Raw genomic sequence first — 25,330 nt, forward strand, 5'->3', positions numbered from 1 at the left:
AGCAAAAATTAAACACCGAAAACAACTATACCGAAATTGGACAAAAGCTTTTGCCCTCCAACGTGACCAAGAACGTGGCGAGGAGATGTTGTCCTTGATAAGATCTCAGAACACCAGAAACATTTGGAAAATCTTAAATATGGATCAGCCAAATCAAGCTGTAATCATGGCAAATGGTATTCCCGAGGCGGCCTGGGCAGCACATTTTAGAAACATCTTCTCACCCTCTAGCACCATGTTGGTGGATGGGAAAAATGGTGGAGACGTACGCTGGGATATTGCTGAGACCGCAAAGACCATACATGGTGCCATATCAAAGTTAAAAAATTCCCGAGCAGCAGGCCCAGATGGCATATCGAACATCATGCTTAAACAACACCCCCACGAATGGGCAAAGTTCATAGCCGATCTATTTGTGACAATAGCCTCGTCCAGGATAATTCCGTCATCCTGGTTGGAGGCCATTATCGTCCCGATTTATAAAAAGGGCAACAGAGATGTACCTGCCAATTATCGCCCTATCGCGTTATTAGATACTATTGGGAAAGTCTTTGCCTCGTTCCTTCAAGAAAAGATCTCAGCCTGGGCACGTTGCTGCGGATTAAACGATGTACGTCAAACTGGCTTTACAAAAGGAGTGGGCACTGAAAACAACCTTGCTATACTCAATCTACTAAAGTTGGAAGCCATGAGACACAAGGGAACCCTGTTCTTTGCATTTATAGACCTGCAACAAGCTTTCGACGGAATCAACCGAGAAAAACTTTGGGGAAAACTGAATAAATGGAACTGTCCTCCAAATATATTAAATCCCATAAAAGCCCTACATGAATCTACATCAGTTAAAATAAGGTTGAACAAGGATGGTGTTCTTTCTGAAGCTATTCCAACGAAAAAGGGAGTGAAACAAGGCTGCCCCCTAGCAGCGGAACTCTTCAAATTATACATTGCAGATGTATCAGACACATTAATAAACACCCACTGCTTTCCTCCCAAACTCAATGGATTCCCTGTAAGTTATCTGATTTACGCCGATGACTTTGTCCTAGTTGACAAAACGCAAATAGGGCTACAGAGGCTACTAAATGCATTGAACACCTATATGATGGATCATGACCTAAAAATTAATGTGGACAAAACAAAAATTCTGAAATTGGGTCATGGCGTAACCCAGAAAAATAAGAAATACAAATGGTTTCTAAACAACGTCCCGATTGAGGAAGTGACCTCAATTCGATACTTGGGTATTCCATTCTCTATGTCCATAAGAGAATGGAGCTGGGTGTCCGAACTTGACAAAAGAATAAAAATCTTATCTTTACAAGGCGCAAAGATACATTCACAATTTGGAAAATTCTCTCTGATTCCAGTACGAACCTTCTACCAACAAAAGGTGATACCATCCCTGACGTTTGGTGCAGAGACAGGCTGGAATATCGACTTCAGAGTCTGGCCTAAATTTGAGGGCTTATTCTGGCGCCGCGTGCTAAGACTACCTAAATACCTGTCAGTAACAGTAATCCGCCATGAATTGGGACTCGAACCAATGTACGGAGCTGTCATTTGGAAATCAATGACCTTACTACGAAAGATATCGTTGGAGAAGGTTGAACCAGCATATAAACTGTTCAACCCACAAACAAACTTAAATTCAAACACCCTACAAGAAGTATGGGCCGAAAAAGTAAAAATAATTATGCAAGCTGCTCATATCAGCATGGAGATGCTGATAGAACGACCCCAAAATGCAAAAAAAAAACTGAGACGTCATCTCTGGATTGCCAACTTGGAAAAACTCAATGAATTAAAGACTGCAATAGACCTAAGCATGATTCCGAACAAACTAGACTGCTTACCAAAATATCTAAGTACATTCCCGTCTCGCCATCATAGAGATGGCTTTTTACACCTAAGAACAAACCTCCACAAAACCAGACAAATGTGCTTTCTACGACACATTGACAACGTAAAAGACCCCTCATGTAGGTTCTGTGGCAACCACTCAGAATCACTAAAACATCTTCTGACTGATTGTCACTCACTGAAGGACACAAGGTCTCTGCATTTACTTAAGTTCGCCCCTCAAACCGATTGTATGGATGAACTATGGTTGAAAATTTTAAGCGGGACCTCAGTTCTCTTGACCTGTGCAGTTATAAACTTTCTGGAGCAAATTTTGAAGTCATGAACCAAGGAGCTAGCAAAATCCAGATGTTAACGTAAATGCAGGGTGAAGTGATTAAGGAAGAAAGTTGTAATAAAAGTTTGTAAGAAACTAGAAATTGCAATAAAAAAAAAAAAAAAAAAAAAATAACTCTAACACCAGAAGGCCCTCGGACCAGTCACAGACAGGGAGTCAAGGAGGTAGTCCCACAAATGGGGTCCCTCGCTCCCCTGATTATGTAAGTCCCTGCTACAAGGCAAACCGACCCATCCTGGGTTATGTGTGGACTCCTCCAGCCCAAGGGGGGGATCCAGTCAAGCACCAAACCCAGAGAACTTCCCTCCAAACTTCCCACAGGAGAGCAGAAATTCACCAAACCCTGGGCCAAACTTTTTCCCCAGGTATCCACAAGGTTTCCAGCCCCAAACTCATCCATCCTTCTTTCCCCAATTCCCTGAGCCCAGACCACCTAATCCGGGAGAGGGGAGGCCAAGGGTGGAGGGGTACCCAAATCTTCACAACCCGGGGTATTACCAGAGAAGGGATAGCTACCCTTCCCGGGATCATCCCACGGGAGAAAACAGAACCCCGTATCAACCTGAGCGGGTTTCCCAACTTGAGCGCCAGGTCCAAAATATGGCACGGGATCTGGGTCACATACTGAGGGCAAAACAAAACCCTCAAATGAGCATGCCACTGCAGAATGCCCCAAACTCTGGACCTGGTGCTCCAGAACAATGACAGGGGCAGCACCCCGATAACCCACTGGTTCGCAGGGAGGAGGCACAAGGGGAAGAGGGGTGTAAAGCCTTGGAGGAAGCTTCCTTCCCAACTTGTAAACAGCCCCTGGAAACCCAGGTACCGGAAACAAAATCTCCTGCCCCTGAAAGCCTGCCTCCCAAGGAGCAGAGGGGGGGTAGGAGAAACAAAGGACCCAAACAGACCCACTTTGTGGAGGAGGTACAGGTCTTCCAATTTGAGGGAGAGGGATCCTCAGAGGATCCTGGGAAAAGGATCTTCTCCTTCAGAGATGGGGAACTCCTCCCAAGGAAAAATGGGTCCCAAGAGATTCCAATCCAGACTGGGTGGATGTGGGAATTGAGCTGTCGCCGCCCATCATTCTATCCCAGAACCAACAAGACCGAAAACCCCTGGTTCAAACACATTAATGTGACTGCCTCCGAAAAGGGTGGGGGGGCAGCCCAGAACGGGGACCAGGGGAACCAAAAACAGCATCAATATCCAGTTGCCAACTTTTTCTTTCAGATTCCCCCGGCTCTCCACAGAATTCTGCCCAAATCTCTTCGCTAGCAATGTCCAAAACCAGAAAATTAGAGCACCAGTTGTCCAAAAATGTGCATTATCTGTGACCCCTTCAGGAGAAGGAGGGAAGATACTATGCCCCGGTACAAGTACAGGGGCAGGGTACAATTTTGGCACTGGTGGACAATGGATCCCAAGCTACCCTTCTGTCCAAAAGGGCCTTTAATGAACTAAATGTAGGAAGGGGGGAGAATTACTGTATTCCTCTCACCTCTCTTCCTGGACAACTGCAGAACTTTGACGGGAAGGAAATTCCTGTCGAGGGGACTGCAGATTTGGACATTAAAATTGGGCGACACAAGGTCATAGTAGTAACTCCAGAGGGCACCCCTTGTTTACTAGGGAATGACCTCCTGAGAAGGTTGTCACCCCTAATAGATTGTGTAAACAAGGTCCTCTGGACCCAGACTAGCTGACCAATAAAATTAAAACAGAGTGTCAACCATGTTAGTTTAAACGGCACCTGCCACATTGTTGAACAAAAATCTGTCCAAGAAGAATTTCACTTCCAGAACAACCAAATTCCAGACGTGACAGTAATAGCAGTAGGACAACAGACTGGTGATGGGGGGTCCTCACTGTTTCTGAAAATCAACCTTCCTTCCAGTTTAAGGTGGTATTCCACACTGGAAGGAAATACTCTGAAATTTTTTAACAATCCACAATCAGACACTCCCACTCCTATAGTCCAGAAAGATGTGAAATCAGCTCAGGGCCTGGCTGATATTCAGCAAATTGGAGAGCAGTTGTTCATCCCTGTTCAGTTAAATGATGGGAAGGACTCTGTTCTCGCTCGAGTGTGTGTGAACAATGGTAAGAGCTTCATCAGCGAAGACATGTTCTGCCAACTCCCAAAAGATCCAGCCATTCCCACATTCAAACTGATAGACAAATGGGAAATGGATCTGGAAACACCCCATTCCAAACATCTCCTGCCAAGCAGGTGTATGCTCAAAATCTCCATTGGCAACAAGAGCATAGTCCATAATTGTTGGGTCGTGCGAGACGTCACTGCCGCCTTTTACTTAGGCAGTGACATTCTCAATCGCTTCGCCATTAGTTTGGACCTAATAAACTTCAAAGCTTGGTCCCGATTAGCGCATAATCCCATGGGCTTTGATGATTAAGAAAAAGCATTTAGGTGAGCTCAATTGCTACCTTATGCAGTTGAAATTCAGCTTAAAGAGGAAGTCACCATCCCAGAAAGGACCCGACAATTCTCCCTGGAAGTGAAACTTAAGAGGACAAAAATTGAAAACCCTGATGCTTATATTCATCTAAATGCTGCTCTCCAACAGCAAGGGTTAGGGTAAACCCAACTCCATTAGTCAACATAGAACATGCCACCATTCCAATAGAGATGGATAACAGCGACTTAAAGAGTAGTACTCTAGCCGCAGGCACCATTATTGGAATGGAGGTTGATGACCGACATTTCTCCATTGATTTAGGAAATGAACTGTTAGGACCAATCCCCAAGGACTGTTTTGACAGTGACAGTGAGGACAATACAACACCGGACAGGATTTTCACCCGGCATGGGGGGAACTTCCTGGTGTACACTTCTTGCCCTTATGGTAAGGAAGATGTGACTTCAGGAGGGACGAGGTGATTTTCCAGGTCCATGAGGGCTGCCTTTTGCACCTGAAGCCTCCAGTCCAAATCAGCACTCTGACCAGGGACTTCTCCACCCAGCTGGAGGAGGCCACTGAGGTAGCCAAACCAGAAGTCTTTCCGGGCTTCAGGCAGATGGTGGAAGAGAGAGTCAACCTAGCTGATGCCTGTGTGACTCTGGAACAGAAGCAAAAGTTGAAACAAGTTTTCTTGGATTTCCAAGATCTCTTTGCGGTAGACTCATATGACTGTGCTCACACCCACATCCACACAACAACAATTCCCATGGACCCTGGAAAGACACCAGTGTTTGTGAAGCAATATCGCTTGCCTCTCGCATCCATGGAGTCCCTTACTGAAATAATTAAGAACCTTGAGTCCCGGGGAATAGTCTGTCCAGTACACAGCACCTTCAATAATCCGGTGCTGGGAATATTGAAGCCAAAAGGCCAGTGGAGACTCTGCGCCAACCTTAGGGAGCTCAACAAACGGGTCCATACTTCCCGATGGCCTCTGCCCTACATTGTCCAAGGGCTGGCCCAGATCCAGGGGTCACAGGTATTCACTGCAATAGACCTGACCAATGGATACTGGACCATGCCTGTCGGTAGGGAGGACCAATACAAACTGGCTTTTACCTTTGGGGGCAAGCAGTACACATGGACCCGGACTCCCTTCCGATACCTCAACTCCGTCAATGAATTCAACATTTTCCTACATAAGGCCATGCCCGACCTGGGTGCGAGGGGTAACCTGGCTTATGTAGATGATGTCCTCATCAAAAGTTCATCTGTGGAAGAACACATAGCGGAGATCCGTTATGTTCTGACACAGTTGAGGGCCGCCGGAGCAAAACTTTCCTTTCAGAAAGCACAATGGTGTAGAAACCGTGTTAATTTCTTGGGGCATGAGATTACTCCTCAGGGTCTCTGTCCCCAAGAAAAGAAAGTGGAAGCACTCCAGAAACTGAAGGATCCCACAACCCTGCGGGAACTAAGGAGCCTCATTGGACTGACTAATTACAGCAGAAAGTTCATTGAGGGCTACGCAGAGATCACCAGACTCCTGATTCATCTTTTGAAGGGGGGGTCAAGTGGGAATGGGGTTCAGAACAATCCGAGGCAGTAAGACAACTCAAAAGAAGCCTCTCACAAGTGCCTTGCCTAGCTTACCCTGTCAGAAACAAGGAGTTCTTCCTGGAGACAGGTTTCTCTAATACATGCTTGACGGCAGTATTATACCAAAAGCATGACAAGGTCAATAAAGTAATCTCCTATGCTAGCAAAACTTTATCCTCTGTGGAGGAAAAAGTCAACGATTGTGAAAAGGCACTCCTGGCAACGGTGTGGGCATTGAAGAATTACCGCCCGCTCATCCAGGGGGAACACATCATAGTGGAGACTCCACACCAGCCTCTGCAATACCTCCAAAGTGACAGAATCCGGCCCGGAAATGTGAGTAATTCCCGAATTACTTCCTGGATTCTGTCAATGCAAGGCTTTCCTGTGGAGGTCAGATATGTCCAAAACAAGAAGAGTCCCTTCGCGCAAGGTCTGGCTGACTTGCATGATTGTGCCAGAGAAAACTGTCTCGAGGACGAAAGTCTAAAAATCAAGGACAACATGGAGGCATACCTTAATTCCCCACACAAAGTCTTTGAAGAAGACAAGTGTGAGGGAATGCCCACTGTCTATGTGGATGGATGCTCTTACCATGTTGACAACAACGGGGAAAAAGAACTGGTGGCCGGCGTAGGGAATGCATGGGTGAAGGAGTTTCCAGAACCCTCCGCTGGATACAAAATTGGTCCCCGAAGTAGTCAGGTGGCAGAGTTGATGGCTGTGCATCAGACCATCCTCACTGCTGTCCAACATCAACTCCACAAACTGGTCATAATCACAGATTCGGATTATGTACGGAACGGGTTCATGGAGCACCTGGTTAATTGGAAAACAAGAGGCATGTTATGTGCTAATAACAAACCCCTGAAACATGGGAAGTTAATCCAAAATATTGATGATCTGGTCACATCGAATGGGATGACCATCTACTGGAAAAAGATCAAGGGTCATTCCAAAGTAGAGGGACCAGACAAAACTGGAAATGACTTAGCTGATCAGCTGCCCAAAACCAGGGCCATCCAAGGGGATCTAATAGAAATAGAGTCCCTCTTGGGGGAAATCCAGGTCACTGCTATCACTAGGTCCCAGACAAATGCTCACAATGATCTTTCAACTGCACAATGGAGTAAGGAGACCCCTGATGCTGATTTGATTACAGCTCAGAAGGGGGACCCAATAATTGGTAAGTTTTACCAACACACTGAGGACCCTGAGAACTGTCCCCTGACGGATACCGATTACATTGGGAAAGAGGACCTAAGAGTGTTGATGAAATGTCCAAAAAGTTTCCGAATCCAAGACGGTTTGTTGGTAAGGAAATCCCAAGCTGGCCATGATCAGTGGGTGGTTCCTACCTCATTCCGAAGCCTGATGTTAAGTCACGCCCATGATGCGGCCACCGCCGGTCATAGGGGGTTTCATACAACACTTGAAATCTTAAGAGAGATTGCATACTGGCCACATATGGGCCACGACCTCAACCAATACTTGAAGGGGTGTCTGGTGTGTGCACAATTTCAGCCATCATCCCTCACACACCGTGCACCTCTCCAAAAGAGGGGGATGACACTGCCATGGTCAGATTTGCAAATCGACTTTGTAGGCCCTGTAATTCGCTCGTCTAGAGGAAACAAGTACATGTTGACCGTCACATGCTTGTTTACCAAGTGGGTGGAATGTCTCCCGGCCCCAAACTGCAAGGCAGAAACAGCAGCTGCCCTGCTGATTAACCACATCTTTTCACGTTTTGGTCTACCTCAAAGGATTGAGTCAGACAGAGGTAGCCACTTCACCAGTGAAGTAATGACAAAGATGTGGGAGATACTGGGGGTTAAAAGGAAGCTACACATTGCTTACAGGTCAGCTTCTTCTGGAGAAGTGGAGAGATACAACCGAACCATTGTGAGCATCTTAAAAAAGTTTGTGGCAGATTCTGGGCCAAGTTGGGATATCCGATTACCTCTGGTCCTAATGGCCATCAGATCTACCCCTTCATCTGCAACTAAAATGTCACCATTTGAGTTGATGACCGGATGCAAGATGGTGCTTCCCCAGCATTTGCTCTACAGGACCCAAGAGCAGACGTTGATAAATGCCTCCACAACTCATGAGTATGTGGAGAATTTAAGGAAACACCTTCAACATGGTTTTGCCTATGCGCAGCGGAATCTAGAAAGATCAGCTGATAGCATGAAAATCCACTACGACCTGAAAACCACCAGGAAAGTATGCGAGGTGGGGGGCCGGGTCTATCTATACAATTTCCAAAGGAACCAGGCCAAACAGCGAAAATGTTTGCCTACATGGAAGGTACCGTTTGAAATTATAGACAAGGTCTCCTCAGTAGCGTATAAGATCCGCATCCCCAAAGGTAGTCTGGCGGAAGGGGAAGACAAGTGGGTCCATATTAATCAGCTAAAGTGTTGCCATCCCAGGCACACTCTGCAACAACTGGAGGAATCCTCTGGAATCCCAGAGGGGGCCGCACCAGAGTAATTAATTTCCAACCCTAAAATATCCCACAGACAGTCTCTAAAATATCATGATTCTGGTAGGAAAATGTTTCCTGTTATATCTTGTTTTTAAAAGAAGACTGAAAAATATCACCGGATGTATAAAATGTATGTTTTCGCCACACCATTAATAGTGGTGGAGAAATGTCTACGAATAGGTATTGCCGCTTTTGCTTTTTCATCCTAGGAGAGATGAAACCACGGAGACTGACCAAAGAGAACGACCCGGAGACCGGGAGCAAAAATCCGAGGGGCCCGGGGTACTGCCCAATATTCCCATCAGGACAGGCAAGGAGAACCGATTGATCCAACCGGATGGAGGAAAAGATGCTGAACTGTGCCATCTGCGGAATTGGAAGAAGATGATGCGGACATCCCTGCGCGTGGATTAAAACATCCTTTGCACCCGACTCCATCTCGACTCGAAATCAAAGTGCAGTCGGGCGGGGGGTTTGTTGGGTGTCCTGACCCACGTTTGGACTATTATGCTGCAACATTTGGTGCTGTGGGCTTAGGAAATCCAAGAGGGCGGAAAAGCCCACATTTGCGCCAGAATCCTAGAGAACTGTGCAGTTTTGTGCACAGCAAAGTGGTCCCCTGACCTGCCACCCACCAGTGCGAGCATGAGGGGCCAGGAGTGCCATGAGTGAAATGTGTGCCAAAGGAAAAACAGCAGTGCCGGTGGCTAAAATAAAAAAAATAAAAAAACGCTTTGAACTCACCTTTGTTTTTCTGAAATGCAAGCTAAAAATGCCTATTTTAAACATCACAATATATTCAAAAATCTCAGTGAACACCAGCAGGCATTTGGCAGAGTGTATTCTTGTGTGCATACTAAATCTGGAAAGAGAAAGAGCCCAAAACAATGTTTATAACAAAACTGGCTGAGCTGTGGATGTCAGCAGCTTAACTGAAATTGGATTTAAAACCACTAAAATTGAAATGTTTAAATTAAATGAGTGACCTACTTTTGAGTGTCACATAGTTTGCAACTGTTAAATGTCATAGTTTTGAACTTAGAATCAGCATTCTAGTTGCATGTGTAAAAATTGTAAGTTTGATTTGAATGTAGAAAACTGGGAACAAACATGACATTTAGCTGAAGCTTGGCTTAAAGAGATTGAATTATGCCTGACAACTACCCCCGACAGGAGTTGAACTGGCTCAACAACTCTTCCCAGGCCTGGCTGCATCCTGCTGCCCCCACCAAAAGGAGGTGACACCTCTCTGTTTGAATTAGGGGAGTGGTACCTGCAGACTGCAGGAAGTTGAACAAAGCCCTGTCTTGGACTCAGGCAAATGTTATATTGGGGGAGGTCGTAAAATGGCTTCCTCTTGGGAGAAACTGGGAGGGGCAGTGCCTGTGAGAGCAAGCTGAGCTTGGGGGAAGTGGATAAACCAGAAATTCCACCATGTGCTTGGAAAACCACACCATTTGGGGCCAGAGCATGATTTTAAAAAGATGGATAATTCATAGTGCAGACTTGTAAAAATGGTATAAATAACATCATCATTCTTGTGATTTTTCTGTGCACATTTTAAGAGGTGTTAGGACCCTGTGGTATGTTCCTGGGGATAGTAGCAGAAAAAAGGTTGTTACTCCAAATGTATGCATGTTAAAAATCTGACACTTTATCATCTGAAACCCATATCCCTGGTGCACATTTGTGTAAAATCTGGAAAGGTTTAGAGGTCGTTATCTGGATGAAAAGGGGAGAATTCTGTCATAAGTGGACACGACATCGTACAAAGACAGGGATCGGATGGTTTGGTGCTACAGAAAATATGTTAACTGGACCTATAATATTAGAAAAATGGCACACAGATAAATATGTATTTGGGTCAGAAATAGATTTGTGTGCAATTTGACAAGGGGAGGTTCCTCTGACCATAAAACCTACAGCATCACTCTGACACTCCATTTCCTTCCCCCAATCAAGGGAGAGAGGAAAGCTTGGCCAATGATAAGTGAGAGGGGCAGGCTTAGCTAGGCCCAGGCACACACCCATTTTCAAAACACATAAAAGGAACATTGAAACCCAGGTAGAGACATTCACTTTCCACTTTCTTGCGGGACGCTTTGCCGGGAGACTCCAGACTTCAAATCCAGAACTCCAGGGATCCAGAACTTTACTTCAGAACTTGTAGCAGAGAGGCTAACCCACAAGCTGATTTCTCTTCAGCAGGCTTCAAAAATAATTTGCAAACTATTCAACCGCCGGGCTGTGCAGTTTGCTGCTTGCTAAGAATCCACTTGATCCAGACCCGCAGAACCAGAGACCGCTGTATCAGGAACCGCTAGCAGAACCGATAACAGAACTGGAGACCCAGAGACCAGATCGCTGTGAAGAACCGCTAGCAGAACCGATAACAGAATCGTAGACCCAGAGACCACATCGCTGTGAAGAACCGGTAGCAGAAGTCCAGCCAATCCTGACCCGATCGGTGACGAAGTCGCATTCCTGTCCAAAATCTAGTGTGAGTACCCAGCTAGCACTGTGCCAAAACCAATCTCTTAGTTTAAAATAATCTAATCCAAACTATTTTAGCCTATTAGAACTGCCTCCTAGAATCGTGTCATTCTGTCATCTTTAAAACTGAAAACTGTTATCTGTCATTCTGAGCTTTAAAATTTCAAATCCGAAAAACTACCTTCACTAAATTGGCCGTATCTCCGGAACCGAGTTTTAACTGTCATCTTAAAGCTAAGATTCTAAGCTTCCCAATGAGCCTAGAACCGACTTCCTACTCCTTATAGTGCCTCCGTAATTGCGCTCGACGCACGCAACTAAATTGTTGAGATTTGACATTTTGCTTCATTTTAGCCACGTGTAAAAATATTTGTCCTTGCTTTTCTTTGCTGAAATTCATTTGCAACCTGACAATCATTCATAGAGCATTGCTAAAGTGATCCTGAACTGATTCAAAGTATCTATCAACTACCCTGAACCCACTATAGGGAATTAAAAACCTTTTAGCATATTTTTCACTTAATTGCAACCACATCAAAGTATCTTGCCTGTGTTTAAAACTCCTACCTGTTTTCCTCTAAGCTTGCTAGGGGGAAACTGAATTATATTTGATTGCATTCCTGAGAACTGTGTGCTTCCCTCCCATCTCTTTACCTTGCATAAAGGGGGGGTGAATTGTCAAAGAAAAGTGATTACATTGTCTTTTGTTGAAGTCATGTCAAGTTTATTTTCTGTACTGCATTTTCATTCATCATTGCATTGTCCTTGAAGCCATAAAAGCATTCTCAGCTACTTTATCCTCTCTATATCACTTCTAAGCCATCAAAAAGAGTGTACCACTGTAACATTATCCATTGTTGATCACTATCATCCTCACAAGTGTGCTATCAAATATTAATTTACTATAAAAGTGTGATAGATATATATTGTTTAATTTTCAAATAAACCTTTTAATTTGTTAAACAAACCTACTTCTTGGCTCAATGGGGCCAGGGGGATTCTAAGAGAGGGGTTTTATATAAGGGTTGTCATCCAGAGTAAACGACCTGGACATAAAAAAATACATCAATAAGGGCTTCCATCAGCATCCCAGACTAGGCATTGACTTAGCTGTAGTGCTGAATTGAAGTCGCTTACAAGACTGCCCGAATTGCATATGAGATTACTGCTTTTAAATTACAGTCTGCCATTAGGAAAATCTAATTTCCATGGTCTCTTGAGCTTTGAGGCAACACAGTAGGGAAATTAGAAAGATAGAGAGGAAAGTGTACCAGACAGAAATGTAACATATTTGTTTACAGATCATATGTTTGGCCACAAAAGCTTCCTGCATTCAACATCAAATGGTGCACGCTGTAAATTGCAATTCAGAAGGTTAAGTACTGCTTCAATTCTCTCACAGCCCCATCTTCTTCTCTCAGTGGAGGGGGTGTCTAGTTAATGCATTTTCTCCAGAAGAAAATGTAATTATGTTCTCTCACTTTTTGTCAGGATTTCAATGGGCCTCTAGTCCAAATAGCTCTTCAGATAGTCCCATTAGGGGAAGATTTCTCCCTTTTATCACATAAGTAGTATCTTTCAAAATGACATTAATTGGAAATAATAACAATACTATTCCAGCTCATAGTCTAAAGTTATTAATACAAATAATGTTTATTTCATTTTGGTATCAGTTATTCAATGCAGCTTTGGATGTGGGTAATTTCCCATCAAGCTAATAATTGGACAGATATGCCCTCTTTTGAAGAAAAAAAACGTATATGAACTCCTCTGATTTCTCCAATCTGCCTCCTATTGAGGCTCTGGCTTCCCCAAGCATCCAGATAGGCAATGCCACAGTGTCAGTCTCAGTCCAGGTGGTGGACGATTCTATGTTGGTGCTTGACAGTTATTCATCTTGATTGTTGTTCCCTTTAGAATTTTTGGTGGCTTTTGACATGGTTGATCGTGCAGCACTAATAAATATTTTATCAAGGTACATGGACATTGGGGCGAGAGCCCAGAAATGTTTTTGTACATTCCTTTTTTATGCTCTCAGAATTTGTGCACATTCTTTTGGAATGTTTGGTGGATTCTGATATGTTGAAACATGTGGCACTACTAAAGACTCCATTAGAGGACATGGAATTTGATGGGGGCCAACTAAGAGAGGTTTTTGTGTATTACATCGTCATGCTCTTAAAATGTTTTTATATGTGCTGACCTGATTCCTATGCAGTCTATGTTCCAGGGATGGACACTGTCACCCATGTTATCGAACATCTTCATGGAATTACTCGGAGGTCTGGCTGAGGGGATCATATTTCTCTTCCACCACTGTGTAGTGGACACCAACCTATAACTTAGGGTGTCATCACTTGTAAATATCAACTGCCTAGGGAAATGTATATGTACCACAATAGACTGACTGTTAGCACATTTCCTAAACTTGAATCCATCCAAGAGAGGTTTTGTTGATTGACCCCCTCATTCCTGACTTCAGATGTTCAACTTTGGCTTTCTTCTTTATCGTTGTCTATAATGTCACCTGCACTTGACCTTCTGTCCACTCACTGGGTTTCCTGTTGAAGTCTTCCCAACAATTCCACATGAAAATCTTGCAATTAATACAATGTTTTTTTTTTTAATTATCAATTTTAAAAGGATAAAGAAATGTAATCCACCAGCTGCTTTCTGCATGGTTGTTCAATCCATGCTTATTTTGAGACTTAAATTCAAACGTACACATGCTTGGAAATATGATCACATCACTGGTATTTTAATTAAACCTCATTGGTTACAGTTGTACTTTCTCATGCAATTCAAATTAGACGGCATGATTGCAGAGACACTAATCCTGGACTACGTAGCTGGAAAACATATCATAGCTGGAGCTTGCAATGCCACAGGCCATAGGCTGATTATAGGACCTGACTTTGAGATATTTGAGATATCAAAGCATGCTAAACTCTCTAAGCAGGCTCCCTCTGCTGCAGAGCCAGGAATATGGAACTATTTTGTGGTAATTCTTCAGCTAAGTCTCACCCTATTTGTATTTTGGAGGTAGTTAAAAGGAAGTTGTTAAAAATCTATCTAGTGTCACAGATGGCCTCAAGAACACACAAACTCTCATAATCAGTTTAAAGGTTTATATTAAAGAAATTGAAAAGGAGCTAAGCGCCATCCAGCTCACTCTCATCTATGTCAAGTGGTTCCCTCCCTAGCCCATGGGTCCCTCAGTCTCAGGATTGTCACTTGAGATCAGTAACCCCTATTGTCTAGGAACTGACTGGTCCTGATGGCCCAAGGGCAAACGCTCTTTCTATCTCCCCTGGGGAAAAGCTAGGTGAAGGCCTAACCTAGATCCCACAATACAATTAGGACACTTTTGTACTCTCTGAGCTCATGTTAGAACCTTCCTCTTCCATCCTTCTATTTCTTTCTTCCTTTCACTCTCCGATGTCTCTCCCTCTCTCACTCATCACCCTCTGACCCTCTGATGTTCTCTTTTTACTCCTACTCCCATCTGCTCTCTACCAATACTCTCCCCACCACTAGTACTCTCCCCACTAGTATGGCTCTCCCCTCTGCTACTACACTCCACTCCAACTCACCCAAGCCTTCTACTGCTGCCATCCTCCTTTCAGTATGCCTGTCACCTTCCCAATCAGTCACATTCATCCCCTACCCTGCTAATCTTACTCTCACTCTGTGAACGCACTCACACCCCAGTACCACTTTCTTCCAGAAAATAATACCTCACCCTTTCAGCAATCACTCTCCACGGTCCTCTGCAATGTCCTAACTGGTCCCTTGGTCCTCCTTCTCCTCACTTGTCTGACCCGAACAACCCACATATTCTTTTTTCCAAAGTCCCTTCTTCTGTTCTCCATTTCCCCTGCATTTGCTCACTCCCTCAGCAGGTTTCCTGGGACAACCACTGCCCTTTTTTCCCCCCTAGGGGGCTAGTGGGGTGAGGTTACAAACAAGCAAAGACATATAGTGGGCTTTAAGCCCCGCCCCCTTTTTTGCCTGTGCAGGTCTATCAGTATTTGGAAATGGCGGCCCGCTCTTAACAGAATCAGAATCCCAGTTCGTATTGCGCTAATCGTTTTGGTTGCTGCCTGGATATGCAGAACTTCTCTGCGGCCCTGTTGAAGGTAAACTGAATATTGTGTCTGTGTCTGTGTCGTGCAGAGTGTTGTAAATGCTGTTTGGCTGTGCGGACAGCTCCACTGACCTGTTGAATATAAACTGAATGTCTGTGTCACATAGAGCGCTTGGATTGCTGCTTTTCTGTGTGGACTGATCCCAGCCCTGTTGAAGGTAAACTGATTGTGTGGTCAGGGGTGGACTGGGAACCAAAAGATGCCCTGGAAATAATTTTCAAAGTGGCCCCATATTACACATTTTCAGCAGCCAGTCCACCCCTGGTGATGTGCGTGCCATTCTGCCCGCAAATCCCCATTCATCAAACAGGGATTTGCGAGCAGAATGGCACACAAATCCCTGTTTTACACGCAAATAATTCCATCAATCAGGGTGATAGTCTGTAAGTGTTGTTTGGTTTTGTGCCCACCCATTGCCTGCCCATGGCCATGCTAATCCCTATGGACATTCCCACCCATTCCTGCCTCTGCCTCTTCAAAGCACCTCCTTGTGGGAACTCTTTGAGCTCGCTTTCATCAAGCCCTTCCATCAGACTTTACATTCAATGTGCCTGCCAGTGTTTGTTCAAAGCAGTCTTCTGAGATTTAATGATATTGGAGCTGTAAACATGCCACTGGTGTAGTCAAAATGACTTACCAGGCCTGCCTTCGGGACTCGATTTATAAGCACTCTGCGTGTTCTTCACTGAAGTCCTGTTGAAAACAAGCATTGGCAAAGCCACTGAAGTCCTGTTCAGAACAAGCATTGGAAAAACCAAAATCTTTGGTTAGTGCATACGTTTTACACTTTTGTCAGGCACTGCCATTAGATGGCCATGTAATCACAGCTTTTGCACCTGCTACCAACAATGGGTAGATAATAAACCACTACGGCTGTGCCTGTTGAGTGTCTTCCCATACCTACACAAAAGCCAAAACTGTTGGCATTGGCAATGCTGTTTAAATGACTTTGGTGTGCACCAGTTCCAGGAAAGGGATAGCTGTATGTTAGAATTCTAGAAAATTAAAATGGACACATTAATTTTTTACATGAAAATGTCCATGAACCATGAGTGTTTGTTTTCTTATTTTCCTATGTAAAGTGTCATGCAACCATAGCACTGTAATATTACAGAGATGGTGATAGCACGTGTGCAGTTTTGATTAAACAGAGAATTGTTTGAGAAACATAACTTTGATGCCTGCGGAGAAAGGTGCATGAACTCTCCACACAAAATCATGCACACTGATAATCACATTTGGGTTTTGCGTGTGGGCGCGTGTGTGTGTTTTGCATTTGTGTGTAGAGATTCGTGCACACATGAATAGGGATTCCAGTCTTCAAAATCCGTAAATTAAGGGCATAAACACATCACCTTCGAAGTATGTCAGTGTTTGTTAAAAATAACTAAAGCATTATGCCACTTCATTGGTCGCCCTTTGCTGCTGCACTGGAATCATTTCTGCTCACATTGCTTCCACTTCTGACTGCAGGATTACCCAGTGACTCCCAGTTCTACAGATAGACTCCCTTAAAAGGGCGTGACTCTGCTCTTCACCAGATTATCCCACGACAAGCCTTTCCCTGGCTGAAACCCTTCACGGTTCGCAATCTCTATATTATTTCTGTTCTGCGTGTAAAATAATGTCTTCCTGGTTGGGTATCCCCCCACCCCCCGCCTGCCCGAAACCTGTGTCCGTGCTTAAGCTGCTGTTTCGGGCACTGGCTTTCCGTGCAGACTGCAGTGCTGCAGTGTGCAGTGCAACACGCTGTGGACCTCACGCATATTTTTAAAATGAACAAAACCACCGAAAATGTTTTTAAAAATGCACGCCGAGAAGCATTTCGCCTTCATGGAAAATGGCAATCGGATGTTTTGATAATTTATTATTATCATTATCATTATTAATTTACTGTGCGTGCTTCTTTTCTGTTTGGAGCCCGTGGCAGCATGGGGTTAATGATGGGCACTGCAACATATCAGTGGGAGGTGTACTCCTCAAACCCCACCAAGCCTGCTTCGTACTGGAAACCTCTAGCGCGTCCCCCCTCTGGCCATCCTTCGAATTCCTCGGGGTCTCACTGTACCCAAGGACGTGCATGATATGGGTGCACAGGCTTTGCTGGGAATACGCCAATGACCTGAAAGGAGCCAGTGTGTGGTGCAGTCGGTCATCTACATGTACACAAGTGTTGGCCAACACTCCCTAAACTGGCACACCATCCTTTACTGCCACCTGCGTATTTACCAATGCAGCCAAAAGCATCATATCTTTCCCTGGCACCCTGGGCAGCAAATCACCCAGTGTTCTTTCATCGTGCTCAGCTATTCTGCAACGGTTTTGTCGGACGCTTCCCCTCCCCCACCTCAGCCACTAAGTGGAAAGAAAATCAATGCTATCAAAAGCGAATTGAGTTTGACATATCTATAAAGCTAAACCCGCAAATTCAGGGTAAGATTACACCCCTGCGTGGTAGCCCATGGGACCGGTGTATTTCGTGGCACACTGCACTGCTTTTATTAAAAGCATCTGCTTACCTTCGAGTCTCCAGCCGAAGGCCTCACGCCCGTAGGGACGGCTGCTGCCTGCAACCTGACCATGCACCTGACCTACGCAATGTGTGTGCAGGGCACATGCAGTTCCCCAGTGCCCAGGCCCTCCAGCGCACGCACGAGCCGTCAGCCCTGCAATGATGACAAAAAAGAAATGAGTAGCGCCTGTGGCAGCCAAATCAAAAGAAACCACCCAGGCGGATTCACACCACGTGTATCCTTGTGCACCAAAGAGGCCCCATGCGGCCAAAGGCCTACCGGTGGATGTCCCGGTGGGGCAGTCCAGCCCTGTGTGTGTTACAAGGAGTGCTGGAATTGCCACTTTCATGTGAGGAATTCTGTGCAGGTCCACGGTTCCTCGCCGTCTCTCTCCGGGTTGAGCTGCTTGCTCTCTCTTCAAATGCAGCGCACTCTAGAGGAAATACACCTGTGGGTCAAAACTGAAAGAGAGTGGCCTGCATTGTGCAATACAGGCATGGGGCAAGAAAAGGTGATGCTTGTTTCAGCCATACAGGCACATGTAGAAGGGACGGGAACTGGGGCCTGCCCAAATCCCACACCCCCGTCACTGGAGCAGGACTGGCTCTGGTGAAATCCCTGGTAGGACTGCCACCCCAGGGTGCGAGGTGTCCTCTTCTCTTATTGTTCAGGCTCACATGTCCAGACCGGGCCATGTTATGATGCATTTCTCGCGATAGTTAACCCTGCTTCAAGTCGTTTGGTTTCATGTCTATTCTATTTTGCCTCATTCCTCTGTGTTTGTTATAGATTAGTAGCTACTGCTTTGCATACACTGCCCTGCTGCCTTTAAGCAAGGGCCCTTAAGAAGAACGCTGAAATTAAAGGTAGTAAGGTTTTTACAAATGAACTAATCTTCTTTAATTTATTTCATGCGGCAGACCTAAAACTGTGTTTCTTGTGTGTGTTGCCTTCAGCCTAAAGCTCTTTCCGAAAACAGTTTTGAAACGTGTTTGACTCTCTGATCTGCAGCGTGCTTTTGTTCCCAGTGTGCAGCTCACTGTGTCCATTATATTGAAATGACTGCTGGCTAGTGTACTGAGCATTTGTTGTTTATTAAGCCTGGCAGGTGCGGTCTCAACACCCAGGGGACTTGGTGGGAGATGAGTTTTGCAATAAAACCTCTTTTGTATTGTTTGCGTTGATTTGTCTTTTGTTTTTACCTAGGCTGTACTTTGGAGGTACAAGTTTTCACAGTTGAAAGGCTCCTCGGATGATGGCAAGAGCAAAATAAAGTTTCTGTTCCAGAATCCAGATACAAAACAAATTGAAGCAAAGGTAAAAAAAGAACTAAAAAAAAAGAAACCTCCCAGCGTAAGGTCTGACCACTAGACGGTAGGAGACAAAGAAAACGATGGAAACGACCTGCAAGACTTAATATAAAAAATGTATTTCATTTCATATGTAACATGAATGTTTCTAGTTTAGTAATTATACTCCACGTTTTTATTTAGTTTTCCTTGTACGATATTATGTGCCATTTGTTGAAGTAGGCTTACAACCTATGAGCTAGTGTTCCCGTAATTAAGGCCTAGTTCGTATGTATTGTATGTTTGTATGGATGTATGCAGGTACGTACGTACGTACGTGTGCAGGCATGTATCTCTAGGGTTTTGATTAGCAGCAGCCTGGCAGGGTTGCACTTCGTCAGTGCAGCAGGCTTCTTTACTGTTAAAGTGCACATGAAACACTATCCCTTTTTGGTGCCTGCATGACTCACTGGTACCATACCTGCAAATGTGTGCGGAAGGCCGAATTCTCCCAGCATCCCCCCCTCGGGAAATCCTTCATTATGCCCTTCTCTTGAAACAGCATAGCTGTATATGATTTGACTAGCTGCTCTGTGGATGTCAGCCATGCCCGCTAATGAGCAGGCCCCACTGATGCTCACTGCAGGAAGGAGTCAGAACACATCAGTTTTTTTGGGTGCATTTATTTCTAGGCTTGTGTTTAAGTCAGTTTTACAGCTGCCTCCCTGCAATACTATTTGTACACGTCGTCGCATCCTATCCATATCAGCACAGTCTAAAACCTCCTCGGGGGGAACCCAAAGTACATTGTACAGCGCTTTCCTTCTAAATTGCTGGGTTTCCTGCTGCCATATTGATTGTGACAAAAACTCAACTGTTGTGTTTTCATCCGTAGTTCTACCAAAGCAAAGGGCATCTTTTTGGATTTAGTCGATTTTTTAAATCAGATAGAACATGCAATGAATCTGAGAACTCTCCTCATTACAGTATTACCCCCAGTATGATGGTAACTGATGCAGATTTTTGGAAATACCACAAGCAGTAGTAGTTCTAAAAATTACTTTTTTTTTCTTTTTTATGCCCCCCTAATTTTGAGGCTGGAGATTGTTCACACGGGTACTGTACATATTAAGGGTATCGGGTAATAAAATTGCTGGAAAAATGTTGCCGGTAAAAAAAATTGCGGCAACAATGCTGTGGTTTGACCCCGTAAAGGTCTACCCCATTATACCATTTAAGGGGAGTGAGGGTTGCAGGGTTGTCCCCCCGCTCCCATTAAATGGTATAATGGGTCCGGGGGTTGCTGGGTGTCCCCTGCATCCGTTACATGATTGTGGCACAAAACACCACTGCATTTTTGCCGCAATTTTAATACATGGAACCATACTAAGGTTAGCTGCAGAGATCCCACATTTGTGTCCCCAGTTTGAATGTTTCATCCCCAAAAAATGTTTCCCTGTATTGAAGGGAAACACTTGTTCTGAGGAGTACAACTTTCAAGAACCTCAAAGGCGATTTTCTAGTAAAATGTCTTCGAACTCAGATTTGTGTATAAAAATTGAAGATACAAAAATAAGGCTTTTACCTTGTAATATAATGCAGAGGTAATTACCACATATATATACGCATGGAATATCGCATGCAGTAATTCCCCTCTCCCGTTATCAATCACCTGCTAAAACCATGCAGCATTTACAAAGTCTGCTTCCTGGAACACTCCCATCAGACTCATAATGAAGCACACATTCTTCATGCAGTGTTTACCTGATATGGACAGCATTTCGATCATGTGGCATTACAGATCATACTGCATACATGAAAGTGAGCTACATACTGTGGGGCGTGCTGCACATAGCATCAAGGGAGTGTACTGTTTGCACTTATTTCCCTATGCATCGTGGTATTACATCACCCCCTCGTGATGGTTTAACAGATACTGACAAAAGTCAGTAGGTCTGGATTTGTACAGTAAAAACATTGGTTTTACGAGAAAGGTAAGCTTGTACTTCAATTGTATTATAATTCTGTGTGAGAAAACTGCATGGGTATCTAACATTTGGCTATTCAGGTGTTCTGAGCGTGGTCAGTGGGGAGAGATTGTGCAGGGGGGTCATACTAAAAATCATCTGCAGAGCCAAGGGCAGCAGACCCCTGGTGTAGAGTGATGTTTCATTGGTGTGGAGGGACTACTATCTAGAAGTGGAAAATGTGTTAAAGAGACAATACACTGATTCTTCCTGGCTGCACATTTGTCCCTAAACGTTTTAAAAAGCCCAGTACATCATGTCTCATTGTCCATATTTAAGGGGCCTATTCACTGCAGTGATGATGCATGAACTATTCATTATTTGTTGTTCTTTTACAAGATCGTCAAGGAAGTTTTGGTCATTGTGGCTTGCTAAGAGTTCATCCGTGCAAGAGATGTTTAAACGTTTTTCCTTACAGGGCATATGTGATTAACAGTGCCTTTTGTTTTTTGTATTTGTATTTATTTGGGGAACAGGGATGTCAATTTCAATCAGAAATGACTTTACACAAACACATTTGCAGATGATTAGACCTTCCGACTAAGGGGACCTGCATAATAGCACAGAGATGAGAGTGGTGAGTGGTAAGCCAGTTTATGATGGTGTAAAAAAGTGGAATATATATCACAGACAAAACAAACCTAAGAGGGCAAGTTAATGTTAATGTTAAAGGATATTTGTACCGCGCACTATCACCACCGGAGTGGTCCCTGGCGCTCTGGCGGCTCTGAAAAGAGAGAAAGGGGGCCAGGGGGTTAGTTAGTGGGAATAAACTGGAAAAGTGCAAGAGAGCAGTGATGTGCTGTTGGCAGCCTCAGCCTGGTGGGTCCGTTGGCTGGGCTTGGGGTGTAGTCGTCCTGTGCTGTTGTGCAAGTCTATGTGTGGTTTGTTTTGTTGTTGCAATTTAGTGAAGTCTGTGTGGATTGCTGTATTTAGGCTTGTGGTTGTGTTTGTTAGAGTTTGAGAGGTGTATGCGGAGGGCTGAAGTTGTTAGTGCATTATTTAGTTGGCATTGCTGTCCTTGCAATTGTGTCAAGGTGTGATGCCCGCTATCATTCGATATTCCATCCAGGTGTGGAATTTGTCATCTCTCACAGTTTCATTCAAGTGTAGCACATGCTAACATTCACAACTCGATCTAGAAGTGACGGAAGCTAGAATTAAGTATGACATCTAAGTGTGGCACATGCTAACATTCATATTCAAACTTGATGCAATGAGGGCTAAAGTTAAGGATGACATCTAAGTGTGGTACCTGCTAACATTCATATTTCTATCTAGATGCGATGAGGGCTGAAGTTAAGGATGAAATCTAAGTGTGGCACATGCTAACATTCATATTCTATCTAGATGCGATGAGGGCTAAAGTTAAGGATGACTTCCAAGTGTGGCACCTGCTAACCTTCATATTCGATCTAGATGCGATGAGGGCTAAAGATAAGTGCAAGTGCTTCAAACTAAAGAGAACTACAATTTAAATATACAAAATTACATTATTTAGTGTCACTGGGGGCAGTGCTGGGGTCAGATATAGAGGATGGGGGAAAAGGAAGGGGGAGCTCCTTCTTTAGCACATGATGTTCAAGCCAAATTTTGAAGAGACCACAGTTGGGTTGGCTTTGATTGTCAGGGCCAATTGGTTCCAGTGGAGCAGAGTGAGTAGGGAGTAAGGTAGGAAGTGACTTGAGGCATAAGGATCGTATGGTATGGTGAGCACCAGACTCTCCTTCACATCTCTGTCTGCTCGTGTCATCGGTCTGCTTTTGGCGGTCGGGCCTCTCTTCACTCCGCCACCTGCCAGGTCTGTCCTGCTTGGACCTCTTGGAAAGACTCATCTCTTTGCATCCTGGCTTCCAGCCTTTGGGTCCCCCTACCATGGAATGGGTTCCTCGCTCCTCCAGGGCTGGCTTGACCTGCCTGCTTTTCTCTGCAACAAGCATCCAGCCCACTCTCAGTTCCCCCAGGAAGTATCTGCTTCCTGGTTTCTCCACGGCGGGTTGGACTCCTTGTCAGATCCTTTGGAAAGGGTCTCTCCTGGGCTACCCCAGTCCTTAGCACTCTGCCCGCATGCAAAGGTTCCCCCTCTTTCTGACAGAGCCCCTCGTCAACAGCCTCTCCTCCAGTAGAATAACCTCCCTGCTCCTTGCTCCACCTTGGATGGCTTGACAACACTTCCTGGTTTCCCTCCTCTATTTCTACTCTAGATGGACCAATGAGCACCAGTAACTACTAGACTGATCCTTGTGCTTCTCAAAGGTGATCTTCATCCATCTGCGCTTCTCCCTCATCACAGTACTGAACCTCCGGCTACCTTGTGGGTCAGTGCAGTACCTCCTCAGCACAGTACTGGGAAAGTGATCTTCACTTGGGTAACTTTTATTCTTCCTCAACCCAGTACTTATTAGGGGAAGGCTAGGGTGTCAATAATTCATGACCCTATTAGGGAAGGGGATGTTGTTAAAGTTGTAAAAAGAAGGTCTTGGATTTGGTGATTGGTGGGGATAACACGTTCTCCCAAGGCTACCGTCACTGCTTCATGGAGGGTTTCCCTCCCCATGAGATCCACCAGCTGGGGACTACCCCCAGTGGGACTATCCGGTAGCGGCCTCACCACCTTGACCTCATGGGAAGGGAATCCAACTATGGAAGCAGTGACAATACCCAGGGATTCGTCACAGCACACTTTAAAAGCTTCTATCAGCGAGAAGATCTTCTCTAACATTGAATACTTCATAATGACTTAAAATGTGCTGTGGCTATTGCTGGTGTGGCACATATTTTCACCTACCCAGCTGAAGGCAGCAGTGCATGTCCACTGTACATGTTGCCCCTCAAATTTAAATAATAGAGTGGAGTAGGTGATGTATAAGTAACTTCAATAAAACATTGTATACAGTGTTTTTCAGCCACTGACTAAGTTAGTTCTGTGCTAAAGCCACTTAAGTCAGCCACCAACAATGCTATCATGTATGTTGTCTCACTCTCTGAAGCCCCACTGAGAGCACATTTGCTAAATAATGAGCCAGTACAACAAGGCCTGGCAACAGTACTTCTCTAGCAAGGCACACCATCACAACCTTTGAGAGAATGTCTGTAAACCTTGCCTTGGATTTCATAAATAGTTACAGTGAAGGGGACATAGAATACTGTGTGGCCTAATTTTTTTAACCATGCTCTAAGGTTAAAGTGGACACTTTTGATCTGTATACTGTTAATTATTCCATGTTTCCTAGAACTTGGCAAGCCATGTATATATGTGCACATTTGCAATGCTTACACATTTGGAAGACTGATTGCTTCAAGCACTGAGGTAACAAAGACAGTGAACACCCCAGACCTGAACAATAATGTTTTCATTGGACTCCATATGCCCAACAGCTGGGCCAAGCTGCATGAACTACGGGCAAGCCCAAGGAACATACTCATCATTAAGTGAGGTTTGCTTAATATGTTTAGGCCTACAGCATATGACAGATGTGTAGCTGCACAGATAGTGGAGTTTTATCTGCTTGACACATGCCAGCTGGTAGGGCTTGATGGTCCACTGCAGTATTGTTTCACTCAACAGCATTGTGGACAGGTTCACTGATTGGAGTGAATGGTAGAATCCTTACATCATATACTACTATCCTGCCCTCGTTTAACAGAGGAAAGAGCAACTTATTTTAAGGTGTTTTTAGATGGATTAAGCACTTTATAACCCCAGGAATGGTGGACGGTTTTACTGAGTGGGGAAAGAGTATCCCTGTTTTTAGCTACAGTGACATTTTTAAATGCTGTTTTAGGTAGGGAACCTCAAGGTATTTAAGGATATTTCAGGAGGATGTTTTTATATTCTGCGTTATTAAAGGAATTGTGTTAAATGATGTACTGTTTGCTACAGGTTCATAATGAACCAAAAATGAAATAAAAATAAGAACATTGGAGTTATTATGTACATTATAATGCCTACCTGCTAAGTAAGAGTCAAAACATGTAATTGTTGATACCTATGACAGACTTTGACCAAAGCAGAAGCCATTTAATTTCAGACTGTGTACAGCTGACATTTATTAAAAGGAAGCCACAGCACATCCCAGAAGACTATGTCGGGGCATGTGTGTGCCAGCCTCAACAACAGAAGACATACCACAAGTCGAGTGTGATG

At 44.5% G+C, this 25,330-nt stretch overlaps 1 protein-coding gene across 2 annotated transcripts in view; it reads left to right on the forward strand.

Moving 5' to 3' along the window:
• The window catches only part of SNTG1 (syntrophin gamma 1), a 2,735,678-nt gene that overhangs the window by 2,495,501 nt on the left and 214,847 nt on the right, over nucleotides 1–25,330 (forward strand). For both annotated transcript variants that reach the window (XM_069621032.1, XM_069621033.1), the window contains one exon: nucleotides 19,074–19,184. In XM_069621032.1, the coding sequence (XP_069477133.1) occupies nucleotides 19,074–19,184 (111 nt within the window). The remainder of the gene's footprint in view (nucleotides 1–19,073; nucleotides 19,185–25,330) is intronic.

This window comes from Ambystoma mexicanum, chromosome 5q (assembly GCF_040938575.1).
Source record: "Ambystoma mexicanum isolate Mex_15411 chromosome 5q, UKY_AmexF1_1, whole genome shotgun sequence".
NCBI classification, from domain to species: domain Eukaryota; kingdom Metazoa; phylum Chordata; class Amphibia; order Caudata; family Ambystomatidae; genus Ambystoma; species Ambystoma mexicanum.